At 40.8% G+C, this 26,407-nt stretch overlaps 1 protein-coding gene across 5 annotated transcripts in view; it reads right to left on the minus strand.

Annotated features, from left to right (window-relative positions):
• The window catches only part of TEX11 (testis expressed 11), a 212,543-nt gene that overhangs the window by 24,050 nt on the left and 162,086 nt on the right, over window positions 1-26,407 (minus strand). For all 5 annotated transcript variants that reach the window (XM_056809469.1, XM_056809470.1, XM_056809471.1 and 2 more), the window contains 2 exons: window positions 19,730-19,832; window positions 1,323-1,447 (listed from right to left, as the gene is read on the minus strand). In XM_056809469.1, coding sequence (XP_056665447.1) covers window positions 1,323-1,447; window positions 19,730-19,832 — 228 coding nt within the window. The remainder of the gene's footprint in view (window positions 1-1,322; window positions 1,448-19,729; window positions 19,833-26,407) is intronic.

The following is a 26,407-nucleotide window of genomic DNA, read 5'->3' on the forward strand; positions in this document are numbered from 1 at the left end:
GAATTTAGGGTATGAAAAGATGAGTAAGAAAGAGACAGACCCCCCCCCCCACCCCGTGCAACTGGAATGCAAGTCAAAGAGCAGACGAAATAGAGGATGATTCAGGTTAGGGGATGAAGCAGGAGACCCAGGCAAGGACCAGACTGCCAAGGGTTTAGGTTGTACTCTTTAGACAAGAACAACACTCCAGTAAGGAAGCGACGTGGGCAAGGTGGCACTTTGGGAAGATGAGTACAGGATAAACGGACTGGGCTTGGTTAGAGATAACAGAACTCATGGTGGTGATGCAGGAAGGAAAGAAAAGGAGTTCCCACAATCAAGGGGTACAAGCAGGCTTCTCTACAAAGAGGGAATGCATTGGGCAAGGGGCTGACATTTGAACTTCACTCTCTTCTGAAAGAAAAAATGAAGACTACGTAGACGCACATATACACACACACGAAGTTGGGTACAAAAATATATATCATTCAACAAGAGTGAAAAGCAAGTGGCAGTGGCCTGCGCTCGGGATGGTGTCAGTGGTAGAAGTCTCTGGAAGTCTGCTCTTCCTTCCTCGAAGCAGAGGATTGCAGGCATTTGTGCTTCTTAAGTCTGACTGTTACAGGGACCAAACAGGCTTACCAAGGATTTCAGAGGAAACTACACAGTTGAGACAGATGGCAGCCACAAGTCCCCAAGTCAGCTAGAAGACAGGCATTTGCATTTTGCATTTTAATTTGGACTTGCTTTAAAACATAAGCGTTTCCTTGGTCAATAATTGGTCAAAAACCATGAAGAAGTATGCCTCAAGGGAAGAATCCAAACTATCTCAACCCATGTGAAAAAAAAATGCTCCAAGTCACTATGAATTAGTGAAAAAAAAAATCAAACAACTTTGAGGCCGCATCCTCCCATCCCTCAGAGTGGCAAAGCTAACAAAAGAGAAAACACTAGTGGAGCTGGGGACTGGTTAAGCTAGTCTGGAACTGAGCTTATCCTTTGAGCCAAAGTCTCAACCCCTAAGAGATCAAAGAAAGAGGAAGGGGACCCACGTGGGCCAAAATATCTAGAGGAGCTCTTTTGTTGTGGTGGCAAAGACTCAGAACATGGAGGTTGTGCCGCCATCTTGCACAGATTGATAAATGTTCACTCATTCACTGGTGCAGATTTCCTAGGCTCTGTGAGAGAAGAAACCACATCTTTTATGTTCTTTTTTATGCATCCACCAGCATCTAGAATAGTGCTACGTAGCCTAGATGAGATTAACAAAGAAACACAAGATGGCTACATCACGTCGCCTTCAATTTTGGAGAGAAAAAATGAAACAGGTACACCCGTATTACCTCTAAAGCAAACTGGGCTGCAAACGTGAGAAAAGCAGTCGATGAGTTTTCTTCTTTAACCATCTCTTTTTCTTGTGCAGCTGAGTTTCCCACAGACTTCTCTAGGGCATCGACTGCTGTCAGTGCTAAAATACAAGGAAACAGAATAAGAAAGTTTAACAGGTTGACTCAAAAGCAAGAGCTGCTTTAACTCAGTGCACTAGGGATAGCTGGGAGCACAGTGGAAAGAGTGTTGGGCTTAGAGTCAAGATGACCTGAATTCAAATCCAGCCTCAACCACTTACTAGCTGTGTGACCCTGGGCAAGTCATTTAACCGCCACTGCCTAGCCCTTACTGCACTTTTGCTTTTGAAACAGTACACAGTATTGATTCTAAGACAGAAGGTAAAGGTTTTCAAAAGTAATAGCACACTAAACTTTTAGGTTCATTTTTAAATATCCACTAAGTTTTCACAAAATCACATATACATTACTCATTTGCCAAAAGCCTACATAACTTTCACCTTAACCATCAAGTATCAAAACTGCTGCTTTGAACTCAACTCATTAGAATTTAAGCTTACTCCAACATTTGGGTTTTTTTTATTAAATTTTATTTTCAGTTCACCCCTCTCCCCACAAACAAGAAAATAAGAAAAATACAATCCATTGTGAGTATGAATAATCATAGCCAAAACAGACTGCCACATTAGCTATTTACAAAACGGATAAAAGAAAGAATAGAAAGAAGGAATTCTGCCTCAGGCTGCACTCTGGGGCCATCAGCTGTCTGTATGTCTATCTGGAGAGAGACAACCTTTTTGTCATGAGTCTTTTGGAACTGTGCTTGGTCATTCTGTTGTCCAGAGTAGCTGTGATCTTTCAGTTGATTCTTTGTGTACTTCATCATCTCCCTGGTTCTGTTCGTTTCGTCTTGCACTGATGGTCACCTAAGTCTTCCCTGGTTTTTTGGAAACAATTCCCTTCATAATTTCTTATAACACAATAGCATCCTTCACAACAATATGTCATTAACTCATTCAGCCAGTCCCCTCAGTTTCCAGTTCTTTGCCATCACACACACACAAAATGCTGCTCTAAATATTTTGGCACACAAGGCTCTTTTTCCTTTTTCTTGCATCTCTTTGGTGTATCAGTCTAGTAGTAGCATCATTGGGTTATAAGTGAATACAATTGTAGAAAAGTTAAATATGATGATCTCTGGAGAAAACCGAATGGGAATAGCAAGAAATACACCTTTTTCCCAGTGGTAAATGGCATGTCAGAAAAACTGACTATGTACTAGGGCATAAAAATCTCACAACCAAATGCCAAAAAGCAGAAATATTAAATGCATCCTTTTCAGATCATAATACAAAACAATTACATTTAATAAAGACCTGAAGAAAGATAGATTAAAATTTAATTGGGAACAAGATACTCTAATCCTAAAGAATTAGTGGGTCAAAGAACAAATCAGAGAAATAATTAATCATTTCATTAAAGAGAATGACAATAAGACAGCATACCCAAATTTGTGGGATGCAGTCAAAGCAGTACCTTAGGGTAACAGTTATATCTCTGAACACTTACATCAATAAAACGGAGAAAGAACATATCAATGAATTAGGCATGCAAATAAAAAACCAGAAAAAGAACAAATTAAAAATCCCCAGTTAAAAACCAAATTAGAAATCCTGAAAATCAAGGGAGAGATTAATAAAATGGAAAGAAAATCAGTGAACTAATAACCAAGGAATTGGATTTATGAAAAAATAAACTAGATAAATCACTGGCTAACTTGGTTAAGAAAAAGAAGAAAACCAAATTTCCAGTTTCAAAAAACGAAAAGGGTGACATCACAACCAATGAAGAAATTAAAGCAATTCTTGGAAGTTATTCTGCCCAACTATATGCCAGTAAAGCTAACAATCTAAGTGAAACAGATGAATACTTACAAAAATGTAAATTACCTAGATTAACAAAAAATGAAATAGAATACTTAACCACATCACAGGAAAAGAAAACCATCAAAAAGAACCCCTTAAGAAAATGGCCCTGGGTTGGGGGCAGCTGGGTGGCTCAGTGGATTGAGAGCCAGGTCTAGAGATGGGAGGTCCTGGGTTCCAATCTGTCTTCAGACATTTCCTAGCTGTGTGACCCTGGGCAAATCACTTAGCCTTAACCTTGTTTGCCTAGCCCTAGATCTTTTGTCTGAGTTATTACTAAGACAGAAGGCGGCACAGGAGTCAATGGAGCTTTCCTGAAAATGATAAGTAGTATCTAAAATGATCAGCAAGCATTATTTGCAATGGGATAAACAACATGCCTTTGTAATAAGATTAGGGGTGAACGAAAGAGGCCTATTATCACCACTATCATTCAGTATTGTACTAGAAATGCTAGCTAAAGCAATAAGAGAAGAAAAAGAAATTGAAGGAATTAGAATAGGCAATGAGGAAACTAGACTATCATCTTTGCAGATGAGATGGTGGTATACTTAGAGAATCTACAAAAAAACTAATTGAAACTAACAACTTTAGCAAGTTGGTAATAAATGTTATGTTAACATAACAAATATGTTAATAATGCAAGATATAAAATAAACTCACAGAAATCATTAGCATTTCTATATATTCACAACAAAATCTAGAAGAGAAGATATAGAAAGAGAAATTCCACTTTAAATGATTGTAGACACTATAAAATACCTGGAATTCTACCTGCCAAGACAAACTCTGGAACTATCTGAGCACAATTTCAAAACACTTTCCATACACATAAAGTCAGATCTAAACAACTGGGGGAAAATGTTCATTACTCATGGATAGGCCAAGCCAACATAATAAAAATGAGGACTCTACCGAAATTATTTATTCAGTGCCATTCCAATCAAACTATCATAAAATTATTTTATAGGGCCAGAAAAAAAATAACAAAATTCACCTGAAAAAAAAAAGGATCAAGAATATTAAGAGAATTAATGAAAAAAGGTGAAGGAAGGTGATCTAGCTGTACCACACCTCAAACTGTATGTTATAAAGCAATAATCATCAAAATAATTTGATACTGGATAAAAAATAGAGTGGCAGATCAGTGGACTGGATTAAGTACACAATACATAGAAGTAAATGAACATAGCAATCTAGTGTTTGATAAATCCAAAGATTGTATTGGACTTTGAGGACAAAAAACTCACCATTTGACAAAAACTCCTGGGAAAACTGGAGAACAGTATGGCAAAAACTAGGGATAGACCAACATATCTCACACCATATACCAAGATAAGGCTGAAATGGGTTATATTATTTAGACACAAAGGGTGATACCATGAGACAATTAGGGGTACATAGAATAATGCTCCCCTATCCATATCTATAGATAACGGAAGAATTTATAATGAAACAAGAGAGTATGAGATGTAAAATGAATAATCTTTATTATATTAAATTAAGAAGGTTTTGCACAAACAAAACCAATGTAATCAAGATTATAAGGAAAGCAGAAAACTGGGAAAAAATTTTAGCAAGTGCCTCATTTCTCAAATATATCTCTATATTCATAAATACATTTTAAATATAAATATAACTGAGTCTAGTTTTTAAGAATATATGTCATTTCCCCATGACCTAGTTATTCTCAGTAATATAGTGATGCAAGACATTCCCAGAGACTCATAATGAAAAATATCACCTGCCCTCTGAAAAAGAACAATGCAGACTGAAATGTACTCATTTCATTTTCTTTCTTCTCTTTTTCCATTTGCAAACTCTTCCACAAAATGACCAATATGGGAAAATGCTTTACATGATTGCACATGTAAATTTCTATCAGATTTATGCCATCTCAGGGAGGGGGGAGGGCAAGAGGGAAGGGTCAGAAGAGACAATTTGGAACTCAAAACTTTTAAGAATGAATGTTATCCCGTTGAGTGACACTGGGCAAGTCACTTGACCCCCATTGCCTAGCCCTTACCACTCTTCTGCCTTGGAGCCAATACACAGTATTGACTCCAAGACGGAAGGTAAGGGTTTAAAAAAAATGAATGTTAGAAAATTGTTTTTACATGTAATAGGGGGAAAAATAACACAGGCCATTCCTCACTTTTCAGAAGAAGAAATAAAAGCTATCTGTAGTCATATAAAAATGCTCTAAATCACTACTGAAATTCAATTGAAAACAATTCTGAGGTAACAGATCATCCCCATCAGATTGGAAAATAGGATAGAAAAGGAAAATGATAAATGTTGGAAGGGCATGTGGGAAAATTGGGACACTGAGGCACCGCTGGTGGAGTTGTGAACCGATACAGATCTGAGGAGCATTTTGGAACTGTGCCCAAAGAGCTTTAAAACAATGCACACCCTTTGACCCAGCAATATTGCTACTATTAGGTCTGTATCCCAAAGAAATTTAAAAAAAGGGGAACTGACCTATTTTCACAAAAATATCATAACAGCTTTGAATACTATTTTGCTATAAGAAATGATGAGCAGGATGAGTTCAGAAAAACCTGGAAAGACATATAAACTAAAGCAAAATGCAGTGAGCAGAACCAAGAGAACATGACACAGTTACAGTAATACTATACAATGATCCATCTGTGAAAGGTTTAGCTATTCTCAGTTGTCCCCTTGAACTATTCTTTATTTCTTTTATTGATGAAAGAGTTTGGAGATATAAATTTTCAAAAAATTATTGCTTTGGCTTCATCCCTCAAATTTTAGTATGTTGTCTCATTATCTTAAAAAATGTCTTACCTTCCATTTTAGAATTAATACTGTATATTGGTTCCAAGGCAACAAAGTAATATGGGCTAGGCAATGGGAGTTAAGTGACTTGCCCAGGGTCACATAGCTAGGAAGTATCTGGGATCAGATTTAAACCCAAGACCTCCTGTCTCTAGGTCTGGCTCTCAAATCCACTGAGCCACTCAGTTGCCTTGTTTCATTATCTTTATTAAAATTATTGATTGGTTCTATGATTTGTTCTTTGATTCATCCATTCTTTAGTATTAAGATATTTAGTTGCTAATTAATTTCTAATCTCTGGCCTTTCATTGAATGTAATTTTATTATATTACAGTTAGTGAAAGGAACATGAAATGTCCCTGGCTCTGCTGCAATTGTTTGTGAGCTTTTATGGCCTAATACATGATCAATTAAAAAAAAACTCTTACCTTCCATCTTAGACTCAATATTTAGTATTGGTTCCAAAGCAGAAGAGCGGGAAGTGCTAGACAACTGAGGTTAAGTGACTTGTTTGGAGTCATACAGCAAGGAAGTATCTGAGGATAGATTTGAACCCAGGACCTCCCATCGCTCAGCCTGGCTCTCTATCCACTGAGCCACCTAACTGGTCAATTTTTATTTTTTTCTACGGTCAGTTTTTATGAATGTGCCATGCATAGCTGAGAAATAGGTATACTCTTTTCTCGTCAACAATCCAACTTAATTCAATAATCTCCAGAGTTCTAGCCTATCTAGCTTTTTTCCAATTCTATTCAGATGCTTAACTCCTTTCCTGCTTATTTTTTTGGTTCAATTTATCTAAGTATAAGAGGGATGAACTGAAACCTCTCGCTCTTATAGCTTTGCTATCTATTTTTTATTTTTAAATGTATTTAACTTTTCCTTTTTCATTTGAAAAATATTTAATGTTTTGCTTGATATCTTGTTTTTTTAACATAATTATAGTTTCACCGGTGTCTCTCTACTTCCCTTTCCCAGAGAGCTATCTCATATAACAAGTAGTATTTTTTTGAGAGAGGAAAATAAAATCAGCACCACTGGTCAATACATTGAGAAAGTGTAATTGTGTCCCCCCCCCTTATATAAAAGAGTGGATTGGAGATGGCTTCTCCTATCTCTTCATCCGAGTCCGGTCGGATCTTTACAATTTTGTAACATTTACTCTTGAGATTTGTTGATGTGTTCTTTCTGTAAGTTCTTTTCTTGACTCTGCTTACTTCCCTCTACCTAAGTTCATATAAGCCTATGAAACTCTGTATTCATCACAGACAGCATTTCTTGGAGCCCAGTAGTATTCAGTTACATTCAAGTATCCCAATCTGCTTAGCCACTCTCCAGTCCGTGGGCATCTACTTTGTTTCCAATTCTTATCTATCACAGAAAGGGCTACTACAAATAGGAACTTTCTTCTCATCCACGGCTTCCTTAAGGTATAGAAGCCCAATAATGGAGTCTCTGGATCAAAGAGTCACTTGACTTGCAGAATTCCAAACGGCTTTCCAAAATGGTTGTGCCGTTTCCTAACTCCACTAAGAATGCATGGGTGTGCCTATCCTCCCCCCGCCATTTTGGGTCATTTTTACCAATGTGTAAGATAAAAGCTCACGGTAAAGTTCAGATTGTATTTTGGAGCAGTCTTTCATGCGGTTATAAAGACTTGGGCAGTGTCCACACCAAGAATTCCCTGATCCAGTGACATCACAGGTTCGCACAGCAGTCAAACAATTGGGAAACTTGGTACGCAGGCTGGTGGCGAAAATGACATCCCTGATCCATGACTAGAGATTCAAGGGAAACTTTGGAAAGAAGCCAGGCTTTAAAGAAGGGCTAGATCAGACTTTGCATTTTTCTCAGTCAAGTTCCTTGAGGTACGGAAAGGTTATGTATGCTGTTGGAGGCTTGAGGAAAGAAGAGAGGGCTTGAAACCGTTTTTGTGGGAAGCAGAAAAGAAGAAGAGGACCCGGGTAATACCAGATAACAAATCTGTAGTGGACCAACCAGAACAAATGGGTGAATTCTCCAGTTCTGTTTAGCAGAGTGGAGGAAAGAGCTGGTAGGAGTAATCAGAGTTGAGCTCAGCAAGGCTTAGAATTTCATAGGACAAGGGAGCAAAGAGTCTGAATGTAGAAGATAGTCAAGTTAACAAGTATTTATTAAGTGTTTACTATGTGCTAAGCACCAGGTATACAAATGCAATAAAAAAGAAAAACTGCTCTCAAAGAATTTGTATTCTAATGACGGAAGATCACGAACTGAGCTGAAAAAAAGGGAGGTACTCACTTTGGGGCCATGATGGCAAAGACTGGAATATCAGAAGCAGAACCTGGAGAGGAACAAAGGCTGCCCGGCCTGGGCCTTTCCTTCAAATGAAGACTCCAGGAAGGAACTAACTCATGGGAGAAAGGGACCAAGGTGGAAGAGAAGTGGGAGGCAGCCACAAAGAATGAGGGAACTTCCAGGGTGAGAAGGAAACTGAGCCACGGTAACAAAGTCGAGACCAATTCGGGGAAGTCAGAAGTTGAACTGGGAGGGAGTTCAATGAGTCAATATTGGGAAGAAAGTATAAAGTAGTGACAGACTGGGAAAATACTGAGGAGAGAAAGGGATTAGAAGCTGAAAAACATGGGAATTGTAAGGCAGCATAGAACAATAAATGATTATCATTAGATAAAGTAATGCCAGATGGATGCCTTGGTCATGTGTGAAGATTAAAATTAATATTCAATAACTCAAAGATGATATTTTATAAAATGTTATCAATAATAACTAAAGTAAAAGGGCATGGGAGGAGTCACAGCAAACTTAAATACAATCACGTAAATGCAAAGAAGCAGGAAAAGGGAAATGGATTATAGGTAACACAGAAAGGAATTTGGGGTAATGTAGCTTTTAGGGTTTCAAGAATTTCCAACTATACACATGGCAATGGAATTCTTGTAGGCAATGGCAAGAGCAGGGTGTGACCATCCCTGTGGGTAAATGAGGTAGAGTGCAGAAGTAGGTTACAGGAGTTGAGGAACAAGGAGGTATGGGTATTTGAGGAAACATGAACATGCAGATTTATATTCACAATAATTTCATTCTGGGAAACAGATCCCAAGGTAATAAATTAGAAAAATGACTGGAACAATTTTCAACTAGTGCTACTTTTTAAAATTATAAATTCCATACCTCCCTTAAAGTGATAACCAGTATATATCTAAAACCCTCAGCAAACATCATCTGCAATGGGATAAACTTGAAGCCTTCCCAATAAGATCACGAGTGAAACAAGGATGCCCACGATCAGCTCTATTATTTACTATCATACTAGAAATTCTAACTATAACAATAAGAGCAGAAAGAGAAGAACTAGAAATAGGCAATGAAGAAATACATTTATCATTCTTTGCAGATGATATGATGTTATACTTAGAGAATCAACCAAAAAACAAATAAAAGTAATAACTAAGCTTCAGCAAGCTCACAAGACAAAAAAATAAACACCCCTGTAAATCATCAGCCTATCCCAATAGCTTGAGCTAGAAAAGGAAAATTCCACTCAGAATAATTTGAGACAATATAAAATACCAGGGGGTGCACCTACCAAAACAAACCCAACAACTATATGGACACAATCACAAAACGCTCTTCACGCAAATAAAATCTGGCCTAACCATAGGAAAAACAGTATTCCTCATAGATGGGCTGAGCCAATCTAAGAAAAATGACAATCCTATCTAAATTATTGCAGTGCCAGACCAATGGAACAGACAATGGAATCATCAATGGTCATCAACACTTGGAAGTTAATGTAAGCTTTTGGGGAACGAACACACTTTATGGCAAAAAAAAACTGCTGGGAAAACTGGAAAGCAGTATGGCAGAAACTAGGCATAGATTAAAATCTCACACCATACACTAGGATAAAGTCAAAATGGGTACTTGATCTTAGAAATAAAGGGTGATAACATAAGCAAATTAGGGGAATGTGGAAAAGTTTACCTGTCAGACTTATGGATAAGAGAAGAATTCATGACCAAATAAGGCAGAGTATGTTACAAAAAAATGAAATAGATAATTTTGATTACATTAAAAGTAAATAGAACCAATGTCACCAAGATTAGAAGGCAAACAATAAATATGAGATGAAAATTATAGCATCTCTGACAAAATCCTCACTTCTCAAAAATACAGAGGATTGAGTCAAACTGATAAGAATATTAGAATAAGAATAAGATAAGCATTCCTCAATCTAAAAATGGTCAAAGGATATGAACAGGCAGTTCTCAGAGGAAGAAATTAAAACTGTCCTTAGTCATATCGAAAGGTGTGCCAAATAACTACTGATCAGAGAAATGCAGATCAAAACAATTCTGAAGCACCGTCTCACATCTACCAGATTGACTAACCCAGCCAAAAACAGGAAAATGATCAATGTTGGTGGGGATGTGGGAAAATGGAGACACTAATACATTGTTGGTGGAACTATGAATTGATACAATCATTCTAGAGGGCAGTATGGAACCAGACTGAAAGGGCCACAAAACTATGCATGCCCTTTGACCTAGCAATACCACTACTGGATCTATATCCCAAAGAGAACAGAGATAAGGGAAAAGGACATATCTGTACTAAAATATGTTTAGCAGTTCTTTTTGTAGTGGTAAAGAACTGGAAACTGAGGGGGTGGCCATCACTTGAGGAACGGATGAGCAAGTTGTAATGGAATAGTATTGCACCGTAAGGAATGAAGTAAAATATGACTTCAGAGAACCCTGGAAGACTTATATGAAGTGATACAAAGTGAAGTGAGCAGAACCAAGAGGACAATGTATATAGTAAGAAAACTATTATATGACTATTACCCAGCTAAGCATGTCTCCAGAATAACCACAAGGCACTCACAATGGAAAAACTATCCACAGCCAAAGAAGGAACTGTTGTAGTCTGAGGGTAGATGAAAGCACACCATCTGCCACCATATTTCCTTCATGAGATTTTAATTGTATGTGTGGTGGTGCTTCTATCCTGACATGAGCAAAATAGAAATTATGTGCTGCATGGAAGTCGTGGTATAAGCTATATCAGACTATTTGCCTCCTCTGAACCCTAAAATGTCAGAAAACAATTGTCAAAAATTGTGTCTACATGTAACTGGAGAAAAGAAATGATAAATTCCATGTCCTACTACAAATTCCCTATGGAGGTGCACCCACCCATCGTTATAATGCAGTATGAGGGTTGACAGTTATGTCCATCCCTGGTTCTAGCTACTTCACCGGCTGAGTTTATGCTACTTTTCCTGTGTAAAAGTCTTGTTTGCAATATGTTGGAGCATGCTCACGGCTGTCCTGTGCTTTTTCCTCATTCTTTAAGTGATCCACCACTCCAGTTCTTCAGAGGTTCACATTCCCTAGCTCAATACTGTTCAAAAGAGGAGTCTTTGTTTCCGAGAGGAGTTTGAGGTGGTTTTTAAAAAACAACCCACCCACTCACCCCTCAATTAATTTCCTTCCCAAAGGCCAGCTCATATCGTCCAACATAGGTGTATCAGTGAGTTAGCCCTTTGGGTTGTCCCATCCAACTGCATGTGACAGCTTGGAAAACAGGCATTACTCATTCATTCAGTTCTTCACAAATCTATTGCCTGGAGTGATTATGAATCACTCTTGCACTGGAAAAAGGCTTCACAATTTTGGGGTAGGCATCCCCCTGGGTCACCAAGAGGCTTAAACGCTGTCAGTTACTTCCAATCCAGTTTTAACCCATCTGCCAAGATGCTTTTCCTGGGTTGTGGCCATGATACATGCTGCAACTTCCGGGAGCCACAGGTGAGAGCTGGGTGGCACGTAGATACCAAAGGAGATGAGCAGTCTTGAAACCTTCCAGTAAATTAGGTGAGAACAAAGACATTTATAGTCTTTAAAGACTATTGTTTGCAAAGTCCTGACTGTTCTCATTTTATCAAGTATAGCCTCCTCTCTGCAGGTGAGAAATCTCTGAAGTATTTTGCCCAGATGGGGAAGAAGGGATACTAGTCTGTAATTATTGATATTTTTTCTCAGTTGCCTTTCTTAAGCAGCCATAATGCCTGAGGTTTTCTACCTATGCTTTTGGTAACTTCCCTTCTGTTGGATATTTTTAGAATCAAACCCCTCAAAATTGTGTTGCCTCCAGCATGGACCTCTTCTAATCCAGTTGGTTTGCCCATTTCCATTTTCTTGGGTAGCATGTAAAGGACTAGAAGGTTAAAATTAGTGTCAGGTTACTATTGTATCCTCGATAGTAAAACCCACTTCAGTCTCCTAGTACAGAAATCGTGATGTCTTTTCTGTTTTGTCAACTATTTGCTTCTCTCCTTTAGTTTCATCCACAAATGTTTCGGGGGTGACATGACCCTAAAATCAGAAGGGCAGAACCTCAAAGGCCATCTAGTCCAAACAGATGAGGAAACTGAGGCTCAGGGAGGTTACATGGCTTGCCAAGGTCACACAGAGATTGCACACCAAAGGCAGAAACTGAAGCCAGGTCTTCTCATGAGAGAGCAGCTGCTCTTTCCACCACACCCAGCTAACTTTGCCAAGTTTCGCCCCAAACTTTCTTTAAATCATTATTTTATGAGGCAATATCATTCAAAGCCTCCCGTCATCCTCTACACCTGTGCTGTGCTTGGCAGTCATCTCTCTGCTTGGCTGCAGCATTTTCTAGGTTCCTGTGGTCTCTCATTAGACAACATCTTTGGGAAGTGATTATAGTCTATGTCCATATCCATTTCCCATTTGAGGGTTCTCTATAACCTGTTAAAATAGGTCAGGATAGAGCTACCTCAATTTTGAAATGAATCTCCCTTGTGCTTTTGTGTTCCTTTACACATTGACTCAAAGAAATTGGTGGTCGGTCCAACTCCACACAGACAGTTGACTAGGCAATTATTCCCACACCAGTCTGGAGTTGTTTCCTTTCTGTTAAAAATGTAATTGATTTCTTTGATCTTTATCCTGTCTAGCACCTCCTGATTCTTTTCTGGAAGAAAAATGTTCATACATAGATGTGAGGCTTCTGTACAATCTACAAGCCTTTGGCCTCTTATTTTTTACTCCTGTCAATATTTTTTGCTGCCCTCCTTTACGCCAGGACTTTAGTATTTGGCAGAGGGGTTTGATTAGATAAAATGAGGTTTTTAAAAATATTTTTCCATGGTTACATGACCTGTGTTCTCTCCTTCTCCCTTCCCAGAGCTGACAAGCACTTCCACTGGGTTATACATGTATTATCATTCAATGCCTATTTCCATATTATCCATTTTGTAATAATCTTTTAAAACCCAAACCCCAAATCCAGTACCCATATAAACAAGTAATAAATCTTGTGTTTTTCTTCTGGGTTTCCTCTCCCACAATTCTTCGTCTGAATGTGGATAGTGTTCTTTCTCCAAGGTCCCTCTCAATTGTCCTGGATCATTGCATTGCTGCTAGTAGAGAAGTCCATTACATTCGATTGTGCCACAGTGTATCCATCTCTATGTACAATGTTCTCCTGGTTCTGCTCCTCTCACTCTGCATCAACACATTTAGGTCTCTCCAGCTCTTTCTGAAATCGTCCTGTTCATCCTTCCTTATTCCTTATAGCACAAGAGTATTCCATCACCATCACATACCACAATTTGTTCAGCTGAGGGACACCCCCTCATAAAATGAGAGTTGTAAATAAAATAAAATATTTTAATGTAATTAGTTAATTTAATTTAGAATGAAAATTAAAATGAAAGAAAAAAATCTTTACCATAACCTGATAAAATATGACATCCAAAATCCCTAAGCAATGGAGATCAATTTAAAGAGAGAACTATATCTCAGTGGATAAATGGCTAAAGGATATCAATCAAATTTTCCAAAGAAAACAGTCAATAGCCACTTGAAAAATTAGTAAAGCATTTCAATTATCTGAAAAAAATGCATATTAAAACAATTCTGAAGTGCTATGGTACACTCCTCAAGTTGGCAAAGATCATTAAAAACAAGCAAATTTGGAGGCAGCTAGGTTGCTCAGTGAATTGAGAACAAGGCCCCAAAATGGGAAGTCCTGGGTCCAAATTTGACCTCAGACACTTCCTAGCTTTGTGACCTTGGGCAAGTCACTAAGCCCCATTGCCTGACCCTTACCACGCCTTCTGCCTTGGAACCAATGCATAGTATTGACTCTAAGATGGAAGGTGAGGGTTTAAAAAAAATTAAATTTGCCGTTGGCAGGGTTTTGAAGAAACAGGCACACTTCTACACTGCTGGTGCAGCCTGGTGAATTAGGGAAATTGTATAAAGACTTCAAAAAACAGTGCTGTCACACCTCTGACCCAGTGCTCCCCCTAGTAAAATTATAACAACAACCCTAAGAATGTTCTTAAAAGGAAAAAAGGCCTAGCTAGATCCAAGTATTTGGAAGAGTTTTATTTGAAAAGGCAAAAATTTGAAACAATACACATCCAATGACTGAGGAATGAGTGAACAAATGTTGATACCTGAAGGTAATAGAAAAGGGTTGTTCTAAGAAACCAAAATATGAAGAATTCAGAGAAATATGGGAAGATTTAAGTGAAGCGTGATGATTTACAATCATTATTTAATAGGATACAGAGTGATGAAAAAAGAATCAGAGCAACACACTGAGCAGGACTACCTAAAATTAGAATGGTAACAACAGCAATCGAATTTTAAAAATACAAAGAAGAAAATTATCAGAAGGAGACATAAAAAGCCAACAGCGCAGGAGATTCAGGGCTGGAAGGGTAATTTAGTGCAACAGCCTCCTTTTGCAGACAAGGCAGCTGGTACCTAGAGGAAGGATGGGACTTGAACAAGGACAGAAGTCAACTAAGTAGCAGAGATGAAATCCAAACCCAACTCCAAACCTGGGTTCAAATTTTTCAACTCACTATTCTGCATACTCAGGATGTTTTCATTTTGTTCAAGTCAATCACATTTTTAAACAAATTGTCAATAGCACGGAGCTAATGTTTTTATGTAAACTCACTATCACTTGGATCAAAGGCTTTTGTTGATGGCTACTAGAATACAAGTTTTGTTACTGTTATTCGTTTACATTTTTTAAAAGTCAAATTTGAGATAACTTGGATTTTTAGGTTTTGTTTGAAATTTGATTCCTCGCTTTCTTATTTTGAGTAATGATATTTTTTGAAATTGCTATAAAGAAAGCGTGGAATAATGATGGGGAGAGCCCTGGACTTGGCTTCGGGAAAACCTGATTAACGCCCACCCTTAGTCACTTACTAGCTGCATGGTCCTGGGCAAGTCACTTACCCTATCTGTTTCCTCAGAAGGGTTTGGATTTCACTATCTCTAAGATCTCTTCTATCTCTAAATCTATGATCTTATAAAGAAAAAAGCCATTCTATGAATCAAATCAAAGGAAAGAGATGCTAATAAACAGATGGAATCTTCTGATCAAGAGCACTGCCTGAGCAAAGGGAGATTACTCAGCTCCTACTACCTAGAGCAGCAAGACCTGATATTTGTATCAACCTGAATAATGATCAAGAAATCCAGTAGGAAGCTACCAGGTCTTCTTCCAAACCAGAACTCAGAAGGAAGATCACCAACAAAGCCAGTGCAGTAGAGCAGGCAAATGGGCCAGAACCGGCCAAGCATAACCAGAGAGACTACATATTTGGGATTGGCAAGAGGCGGGGTGGGGCAGAGGGCCAGAAAAAAGCCCAGAGTGGGAACCTTAGAAACCCTGAGAAGGGCCCCTGTTCAGACCTAGATGACAGCACAGGAGCAGAGGTTCACAAGACCCTAGCACCCAGTCCAAAGCCCTGAAGACTGAGCACTCTGGAATTCAGGGATCCAGAAGGGGCCAATACCAGCCCAAGAATACAGAGACCAAGCAGGCCACTTACCCCACCCCAAAGTGGAACCCCAAAGCAGGCAGAGCTTGGCCATGACACAAAGCGGGAAAGAGATGAATAAAGCCCCCAAAAGTAACTAGTATCAAAAATTATTGTACCTACAGAGATCCTCCAAAAGGGACAAGTAACTCCAGAATATCTGATTCAAAAGGGAAAGGGGGAGATTTTTCCCCACAAAGACTATATGAATTTTTAGATATAGAAAGAAATAAAGCAAGCAATAAGCAAACAATGAACTACCCAGCTCTGGAGAAAATAGCTAGAACATGAAAAAGCTTTGAACAGAAAGTAGCAAACTTTATCCAATTAAGAAACTTTCTAAAAACCAGAGTAGAATAAATAAGGAAATAAGTACTAAAGTGCCTACTAGGCTCCAGGCCTATATTAAGTGCTTTACATTTGATCCCCTCAACAACTTCTGGAAGTTATCACTCCTATTTTCAGTTGAGGCAACTGAGGCAGAGAGAAGTGTTAAGTGACTTGCCTGAAGTTGCATAGCTAGTAAGTGTCTGAAGCCTTATTAGAATTCGGGTCTTCCTAACGCCAGGCCTAATACACTAAAAAGTCACTACACTACTTGGTTGCTTCAAGTAACAATGATTCCACGAATCAGTAATTAATATTAGGACAAAACCAAGATTGGAAAAAACCCAAACTATCTGACATAAGACAACTTTTTTTATTCCTCTGTCTCAGATCCTACCTCCTTCCTCACTCAGCAAATACAAAAGAAGACAAGCCCCCAAATCTCCCCATATGTACCTAGTCTGGCAAAACAAATTCTCACATTAGCCATGTATGTAAACGTGTCGCCTTCTATAGCGTATTTCAAGAAATCATAGGCTTCTTGGGCCTAGAGGGCAAGTTGAAGATAGAAAGAATCTACTCATCATCTTCTGAAAGGAACTCCCACAGGAAAAGTCCAAGGAATGTGCTTCCAAGACAAAGGACTGCAGCAGAGAGCCCCCAGAAAGAAGCAGCTCAAATATGGAGAAACCTCAGTCAAGATCACATAAGACCTGAGAACTTGGGCTCCCTTTTTAGCTTTCAAACACTTCTGATGAAAAGATCCAACCACCCAAGATGCAAGAGAACTCCTGGACAGAAGATCGAAGCAATCAGAAGGGGCTGCATGTTCATCATTCTTGTGGGGGAAGAAGACAAGCGTTCCTTCAGATTGGAAGTTTTCAAAAAGGCTCTTGATAGCTTTCAATCAGAAAAATCGTGGCCCTCAGGTTAGACTGGTTGTATTCTCAGAGTTTGAAGAGAGTAAAAGAAGGGATTAGCTTGTGTAGAAAGGAGTAGGAAGGGGGCAGAACGTGCTATTCAGAAGAACCTTGTTCTTATCTACAGTGGGCAAAGTACACATACACGTACACACACACACACACACACACACACACACACACACACACACACACACACACTCTAGTCAGGTGCAGGAATATACCAAACTCAGAAGGGAAATAAGGAAAGATACTGAGGGGGTTAAAAGAAAGGATAATACTGGAATTTCCTAAAACCTGAAGCAGGAATTGAAAGGAAAGAACTAGAAAGGGGAGCTTGTCAATTGGGCTATGTACGGCCAATCTGTAGTAATACAAATAGAATGAAAGATCTGGGGACCATAAGAAATGATGAATAAAAGGGTTGAAGAGAATTGTGGGAAGTATAAACTGGTGTAGACTGGCACAAGGAGAGTCAAGACAGCAGCAACACTACAGAAAAAGAACCTTGAAAGACTTCAGAACTCCAGTCCATGCAATGGCCAAGCACATCTCCAAAGGCCTGCTGCTGGCTCCTCCTGACAGAAGTGATGGACTCAACATGCCCAAAGAAACTTGGCCACTGCGTGGATTTTTTTGACTTCAATATGCTCATCTGGTCCAGGGCTTACTTTTTTCCATTCTCTCACTTTTCAAATGTAGGTGGGGGGACGACAGAGGGAGGACTGGGAATCGTGATGCCCCTACACAAGGAGAGCCACTGACCTTTTTTTAATGCATAGAAAGGAGAAGAAGGAAGTTCAGGAAGGAAGTATAGTCAAGAGCAGTTTCACAATACCGGGATTTACCATGTGGACATACGTACAGACATACACACACACATCTTTTCAGGCACTTGGTATGAAATGGAGATTTCTAATTCCACAGGCGGGCCTTTTGATTCTGCTCTCTAAATGGAAATGTTCCCTTTGTTTGGCGTTTCGGTTGAGAATAAAAAGGAAAACCAGAAGGACCCAATCTCTCCACTGATGGCACAAGCCATCAGCACATCTTGGAGAGAAAGGAAAGGAAAAAGCTGGCAGTGTCGAACACTGAAACTGAGCCAAATGCAGATTCGCTTTATTGGAATATGATATCTCATCATGAAAAAAAGAGCCGATGGGGAAAGGGAAGCTGAGAAAGTGCACAATTTCGCTTCCGTCATGAAAAACTGGCACTGGTTCCTGAGGGATAAAGAAACATGATGAGCAATAGGGTATTGTGTTTACAAAGTAAAACGCTGTTTGACTTGAACATTCGAAAGAAGAGAGAGATAATGGGGAAAAGGCAAGCGTTTTGGCGTTTTCGACAGCGAATCAGAACTCTGGTGCCTTCTTCAACATACGGTAGCCAATAAAACCCTGAACTTCACAAAAATGATTTTAAAAAGAACTGCTATTTGCCTTAAGAATGCCTCACCCATGTCAGCAATTTTAACCCTGAAGCAGGATTGGCCTCAGCTTACCTTGGAAAGCAGAGATTGAATGAACTCTTCCTGCTTCTTGCTAAATGCCAGGAAATTCTATTCCAAGCACGGCATTAAGAACAAGAGCTACCAAGTTACAAAACATTTCCCCATCTCCTTTCCACATATTTCTTATGATAATAATATTAACAACAGCAGCTAACATTTACAGAACTTTAGTGTTTACGAAGAACTTTCCATGTCAGCACTAGGATAATTTTTTTTTTTTACATTTTACAGATGAGGGATCGAAGACTCACCCAGAGTCACACTGTGAGTGTTGGATGCAGGATTCAAACTTGGGTCTTTCTGTGTCTAGTCTTCCATCCATTACACTACTTAGCACCTAACAGCACTGCTCTTATCTACATTTTACAGATGAAAAAGCTCAAGTTTAACAAAGTTAAATGACTTGGCCAAGGCCACCTACCCAAAGACTCAATCCACAAGTCTAATGGCCAGGTTGAGCACCATGCTTAGTACTAGAAATACAAAGAAACAGATTCAAACCAAGGTCTCTATTCTCCTCACTTCAAGGCCTGTCCAGTGGCATTTCCTCCAAGCACCACTTCCCTTCCATGTCTGGGTTAGTCTTTCCATTTGCTTCCTCTGAGCAACTCTACTGGAAAATGCTGTGGCAGCCTACTGTTGGGGGGGTGGGGGGGTGGAACAAGAGAGATACCTCCTCCCCTCTTTTGCCTTCTGGTAGAGGAACAGGAGTCATCCTCCACAGAGCACTTGTCTGGCTGTTCTTCCCCTGTTTCTAAGGCCACTAGGACAGTAGGCAGCCTCTAGCCAACCAAAGGCCAAGCTACCCCCTCAGATCCCACCAGGGAGAACCTTGCACGTTTTGGAAGGGGACAACGTAGTTTAGACACATTTGGACACTTAGCCTTGCATGTTAACCTCTCCTCTCCTCTCCTCTGTGCTGCTGTGCATCACATTTTCCGTGATGATATCATCTAGGCCCAACACCCGCACGCACAAGCACAGCCATGACTAGAGTTGTTAGGCTCATCGAGCTCAGGAGCGGCGACTCCTACCTTCCTCAGTGTTGTCCCTCAAGACCGCAATCTTGAATATGATGAACTGGGTGAAAATGTTGGCAGCATCAAATCTTTCAGCTTCTTTTACAGCTGCATTGGCCTGAGAAGAGAAACATGGGTTCTGTTAATTACCAAAGTTGCAGCTGAGGTCAGAGAGCCTCAAGGGCTGATGGGACTCTCTCAGCAACATCACTGAGCTACCTCCATTTCCCAGGCACCCTCCTCTCTTGAGAGGGAGAGGGCCTCCTGGCTGTACCCAGCTACGAACGGTACCACTTCACGGGCCTCTCAGGCCTTGGCCGGCCTTCTTCTACAGCCATTAAAGAAACCATTGGCGCATTCTTCCACTTGTTAGTTTTGTCCTATAGTTAGACTTTCTTGGTAGTAAAGACCTCAAAGTACTCCCCAATCCCAAAGTCACACCTCAATTTGGGGCATCTGTGTCTCTTGGTTAACTGAGAGGAGAGGCACAACACCTCCCCCCAACAAGGGCAAGAGTCACAGGACTGTAGACATGCTCTCTCTCCCTCAAGAACCTCTTTTGGGATGCCAAGCCTTATACTCCCTGCTCCCCAGAGTTCTCAGGAAATAACATTAAAACTTCAAAGAAATACCTCAATGTAAACTCTAAATATGAGGGTTGCCCAATGCAGATATTATCTTGCCCTGAGCAGTCTCTATGACAGAAATGTTTTAAGTCAAAAAACTAAACTGACCATCACACTTCAAAAGAGGCCAAAGAAAAACAATGTGCCCAGAGGGCCCAGGGACTTCAGCTGAGCCAGGCATGGCTGGTCCACATCTGGATCGTTTGGCCTCCCCCAACATCTCTCCCCCCATTCATTCTCTTTGTAGTTTGAACATACTCTAATCAGACTCTTCTTCTTCTTCTTCTTGCTCCCCAACACTTGTTTGAGAATCTCGTGACCAGCTAAGTCCAAGAGTCTTTTCTTAGACATCCTTTTGCTTGACTAGTAGGTGCTGACCTGCTAGTGACTCCTCCTCTCTGTTCATTTCAGTTCAGATACTGGACCTTCCTGCTGTTCCATCCTACCTCTCTAACGACTCCTCTTGTTTCTCTGACCATCTCCTTTTTCTCTGTAATAGTATCCCCCCAGATTCTGGTTTTTGGCTTTTTGCCTTTCATTCTTTCGGGGGAGCTCATTCACCCACCATCCCTTCATACAAGATGCCACCTTTCCTCCCCCGGCTTCAGTTCTCTATACCTCTAGCCTTCACTGCACGATTTCCAGGTGCCAACAGAATGGTCCCCTCTAGAATAATCTTCCATCACTTCAAATGGACTAGATACCATGAGAGAATGGATAGAGCTGGAAACCAGCCACGTCAAGGCAAAAAGCATTTATTAAGCTTTCTAACTACTGGGACACAAATAGAGAAAAAAGAAAGCCAGTCCTTGTTCTCCAGGAGTTGACATTTTAATGAGGAGGGCTGAAAAGTCAAAAGAGGGGAGAGGCACTTGCTCAAGTGCTCAGTTCTACCTTTGTCAGAGGTAGTCAAAATTCAGAAAGTCAGAAGCAGAATCAGGAGAAGAATGGATTGTTGGCCTGGGCCTTTCCTCAAAAGAGAGGCAAAAGGGAGCCACAGGAGGATGTCCAGAGTGTAGGCAACTGATGGCAAAATCAGGAGAGTCTGAAGCAGAGCTCAGAAAGAAATGAGAAAAAACAGAAGGCCTGAATCCCAGGAGAGCCACTTAATCTCTCTGGGTCTGCTTTCCCACAGGCCATCAAAGGGATGGTCTTCCCAAATTCTTTCATTCTAATATTCTATGATTCTCTTCCTAAATCCAAGTTCACCTGGAGGGGTATGGATTATTTCCTTTTTGTCTGTTTATATATCTTGCCCATGGTAAACAAGTAATCAATGTCAGTTGAATTATCTCACTTTCCCTCCCTTTTCAATTGCCCTATTTCTATCAATAATGCCAGCATTTCATGCCACCCAGATTCAGAACCTTGGATCTGTCATCCTCACAAAATATTAGATTGAGGTGGGCGGGGGTGAGGACGCCAGAGCTCATTTAGTCCAATGTTCTTACTTTGTAGATGAGAAACTTGGAGCCCAGAGAAACTGAGGGACTTGGCTCAAGTCTATGAGTGGCAAAGGCAGGATTCTGACTAGGTCTCCTGACTTCTTAACCAGGGTTTTCTATTGGATCCTAATGCCTCTGATTCTTCCCTCACCATTGTCTACATCTAGTCACACAACAGACGCTTGTCAAAGCTGTCTCCAATTCACTAGAAATCATCAAACTGAGTCTGGGCAGTGATATTATAGAAAGGATTCCAGTATTCGATAGAAGGTTGGACCAGATGATCTTTTGAGTGTCTTCCACATATAAGATTCTATGAAATCTATCTGTTTTATGCAGTTAGGTGTTCAAGGGATAGAGCACTGGACACAGAGTCAAGAAGAGCTAGGTTCAAACATGGCCTCAAACACATACCAACTGTTATGACTTTAGGCAAGTTGCTTCACCTATTTCTGCCTCAGTTTCCTCAACTGTAAAATGGAGATAGTAACAGCATCTATCTGCTAGGGCTGTTATGAAAATAAAATGAGATGGGTGTGAAGGGACTGGCGCAAAGTAGGAGCTAGACAGATTCTAGTTGTTATCAATTAGGGGTATGTTAGTAGCTTCCTTTACATTTACACTACCACCATTCTAAGTCTTTTACTTAGATTACTTCAAATAGTCTAGAATAGCGATGATGAACCTATGGCATATGTGCCAAAGATGGCACACAGAGCATTCTCTATGGGCACACATGCCGCCCCCTTTACCTCCCCCCCCCGAATTTGTTACTAGAAAGGCGGAGGGACTCAGGCAGAGCTGCTACCCACCCCCTCTCCACTGTACCTAAGGACATTTATTCATATCCGCAACCCTCTTCCCAGCAGCCAATAGGAACTCACAGAAGGAAAGGTGGGTGGCTCACAGGCAGCAGAGCTGGAGGAAAGCAGAGAACTTGAGCCACTCCCCTCCCCTTCTCCACACTCACTGAGGGCATCTCTTACTTCATCCACCCCTCTGCCCAATGGGAGCACTTCCTCCTTCCCCTGTGTGGGGTAAGGTGGAGGGTGGAGGGTGGAGGCTATGACATGATGGTTCAGTTGGGGGGAGTGGGGGCAGGGCCTGGCATTCTGTGTCTAAAAGGTTCACCATCCCTGGTCTAGAGGACCTCCTTTTCTTTCCTTCTCCTATATTCCATCCACATTAACCTTCTATGACTTAATTATATTAAGTCTGAATTCTTAAGCCAACTGTCTTCCAGTGTCATAAGTCACCAAGAGGCTAAGAAGGCGGAGAAGTGAGAAGGCCTCCTACTTCCTGTCATGAAGCCTTTTGCCTCCCCGGTTCATTCTGGACAGCAGTAGCTTTACTTTCCCATCTCTCATACATTCCCACCTCAGGCATGGGCATGTGCTTCTGCTAGTTTCCCCTTTTATATTCACTGGCACTCTTTTGCCTGCCTACAATGGTCTCTTCTTTCCCTGAATTTGTAGAGTACTTAAGAGTCTGTACTCCACACATATTGTCTTCAGGCCTTCTCTCATTATTTCTGGTACCTAAACCTCTCTCTAGACTAAGATTGGAAGCTCCTTGTTATATAGAGGCATGGACTGTATCTCCCATATCTGTCCAATCAGGGAAGTCAGTCAGTGAAGTGAAGGACACTGACCTGAGAAGTTTAGTATGGATACTCATTTGCTCTGAGAGTCTTGAGCAAATCACATCATAACCTTCCTAACCTCTAATTTCTTCATCTTTGAAGTGGGGAGGTTAGAAAGGATGACCTCTTAGGTTCCTTCCAATGACATTCCAATACCTGTCAAGGATTGGTAGTATCCAACTACCCTGTAAGATAGGTACTACAAACATCCCTGTTTTACTTGTTGATTTGACTTGTTGATTTGACTCCTAAGATTTGTACCATATAACTATGCCATCTGATAAGGAATGAACCATCATCTCCTGGTATCCCGAGTGTGTGGAAATGGCTGCCCACTGTCCTCCACAACCGCACAAAATCATCTCAGGCCAGTCATGAAAGGCCACATGTGATTGCCCAATGTAAACACAAGCTATATCACCATCTAGTGGCCAGAGCAAGAGGCTGGCTGCTTTTAGACAAAATGGCCAATTCATGTTCAGGCCTAGTAGAAAGGGGGAAGATCTTTTGGACCTCATAAAACAAGCAGAGTTACATGTTAGCTTGTCTACTGAGAGTTATATAAAAATCACAGAAATGCTCTCTGATATATTGTGACTGCTGCTGAAACAAGGTACAGTGCTTTCGAATCCTGGCTGAGTTCCATTCATCTGTAGCCACCGGCGGCCCATACACCTAAAGAGAATGAATGATGCAGGACTGTCAAGTCACATGGACAACCATCCCCCAATGTTATTACCTGCCTCTTGAATCCAATTAATGTTCTGCTCTGGCCCAGTAAAGTGGACAGAGCACTGAAACTGGAACCAGCAAGCCTGGAGTTCAAATCTGGACTCATACATTTACTTGCTGCGTGTCCCTAGGCAAGTCATTTAATCTCTATATCTATCTCATCTATATAATAAAGGGGAATAAACCTGACACTCCTAAGGTCCATTCCAGCTCCCAATCGATGATCTGCTATGATTTCCAGCACAACCTCTAAAGTCAAGGTGCCGTCAAATTCATCCTAAACTTTTCAAGGCAGAAGAGAGCTCAGACATCCTCTTGGCTCAGAAAGAAGAAAGGACTTGTCCAAGATGCCACAGAGTGAGCAGAAAAGGCAGGATACAAACTCAGGTTCTCAGATTCCAAACCCAAAGTTTTTGCAACTAGGATTCGGTATATTCCCCCCTAGTAATTCCAACAGGGAGGGCCAATGTACTGCTGAACTCATGTACCTCAGATTGGGGGATTTCATCAAGTCAGCCTCCAATCCTATAGATGAGAAGCTCTAAAGTTAAAGGGGATTATCTCTGTAAGAGCTTCCCAAGGAGAAAGCCAAGAAACATGTTTTCCTAATATTCTACTATCTCACATTAGGGCTTAGAAAAAGGCTCCTTAACCTTTTCGACTCATGGAGCCCTTTGGCAGTCTGGTAAAGTCTAAGGACTCTTTCTCAGAATAATGTGCTTAAGAGCATTAAATAAAATGCATAGGATTACCAAAGCACTCAATTCTACTGAAATACAGATACCCAAATACGTATTGATATCCAGTTAGATACTATGGCGGGGAGGAGGGGTCAAGTTCCTGGATTTCTGGGGATCTATCCAGAAAGTCTAGCCCTTGGAAGCTGTTGAACTGCATGTAAAGAAGGCCTGGCTTAAAGCTAAAAAGAAGCAAGACTCTGGCTTGTTAGGGCTGGAAGAGGGGAGCCACTTCCCTCTCAGGGCAGCTTCGAAAATCCTCTCTACCTCTTGCCCTGGGGACCTATATATGATCAAAGGGCTTAGAGCTAGAAGAAACCTTAGAAATCATCTTATTTTACAAAGAGGAAACTGAGCCCCAGCAAAGGAAAGTGGCTCATCCAAGGTCATACTGCTTAATCTGGGTTCCAAACCTGAGAGCTCCTTGCCTTCTGAACAGAAGGAGAATAAGACCTTTCTCCTTGTATTTCTTGAGTCCAAGTAATTAAAAAAGCATTTATGAAGCACCTACCATATCCAAGTACTGTGTATGTACCAAGGATACAAAGACAACAGTCAAACAACCCCCAGCCCCAACATCTCTCCTTCTCCCTCTCCCTTCTCACTCAGAGTCCTGGAGGAAATCTCTACATGTAGCCTATGGCTCGAGTTAAGCCAAGGATTCCAGGCTATGGCATGTACCATCAAAACAAAAAACAAACTCTGACAGAAAATATTAGAAAGCCACTGCTTTCGAGTCACACTTCCCCAAAAAGCAGATGCTGACATTTTGAAACTAGGAGTGATTTTCTTTTTTACCTTCCATCTTAGAATTGATACTGTGTATTGGCTCCAAGGGCTAGGCAATAGAGGTTGAGTGACTTGCCCAGGGTCACATAGCTAGGAAGGGTCTGAGGCCCAATTGGAACCCACTTCAGGCCTGGCTCTATCCCCTGAACCACCTGGCTGCCCTCATCCCCCCCTCCCCTTAATCATAGTGCCTTCCTTCAGAGACTAGCCCCAATTTATCTTGTCTAGAGCTTATTTGTCCCAAATTGTTTGTTCGGCACCCAGTTAGTACCTTACCAATGTTGACTGGCTGCAGGTACACAGGCTGTACCCTCTACACTTTATGGTTCTAGGATGGCTCAAGGAAGAAGATCCAGTTGCCCTGGGCAACAAGAATGGTTCTAGTTGTAGGTCATCTCCCATTTCTTTTACCTTCCAGAATGCATTCCTGCTGATAAGTTACTTCCTGAGCATGGCAAAAGATTGCTAGGAAATCAGAAGCATCAGCCAGCTCCAGAGGGTTCTTACATGAGCATTTTCTTCCACTGCATGCTTGACAGGAGAGGTTGGCCTTTAGTCTGAGACAGACTCCAAACAAGGCTTGTGGCGAGTGGCAGAAAAGACTACCCATTAAGAAATGAGATGACCCTCTTCTTCCCTCCACCATTCTAGTTAACAGTTCTAACAAAGCGGGGGGGGGGGGGGAAGAGGCGGCAAGAAAACAGGAATGCACTGCTGGACGG

This window comes from Monodelphis domestica, chromosome X, assembly GCF_027887165.1.
Source record: "Monodelphis domestica isolate mMonDom1 chromosome X, mMonDom1.pri, whole genome shotgun sequence".
In the NCBI taxonomy this organism is placed as follows: domain Eukaryota; kingdom Metazoa; phylum Chordata; class Mammalia; order Didelphimorphia; family Didelphidae; genus Monodelphis; species Monodelphis domestica.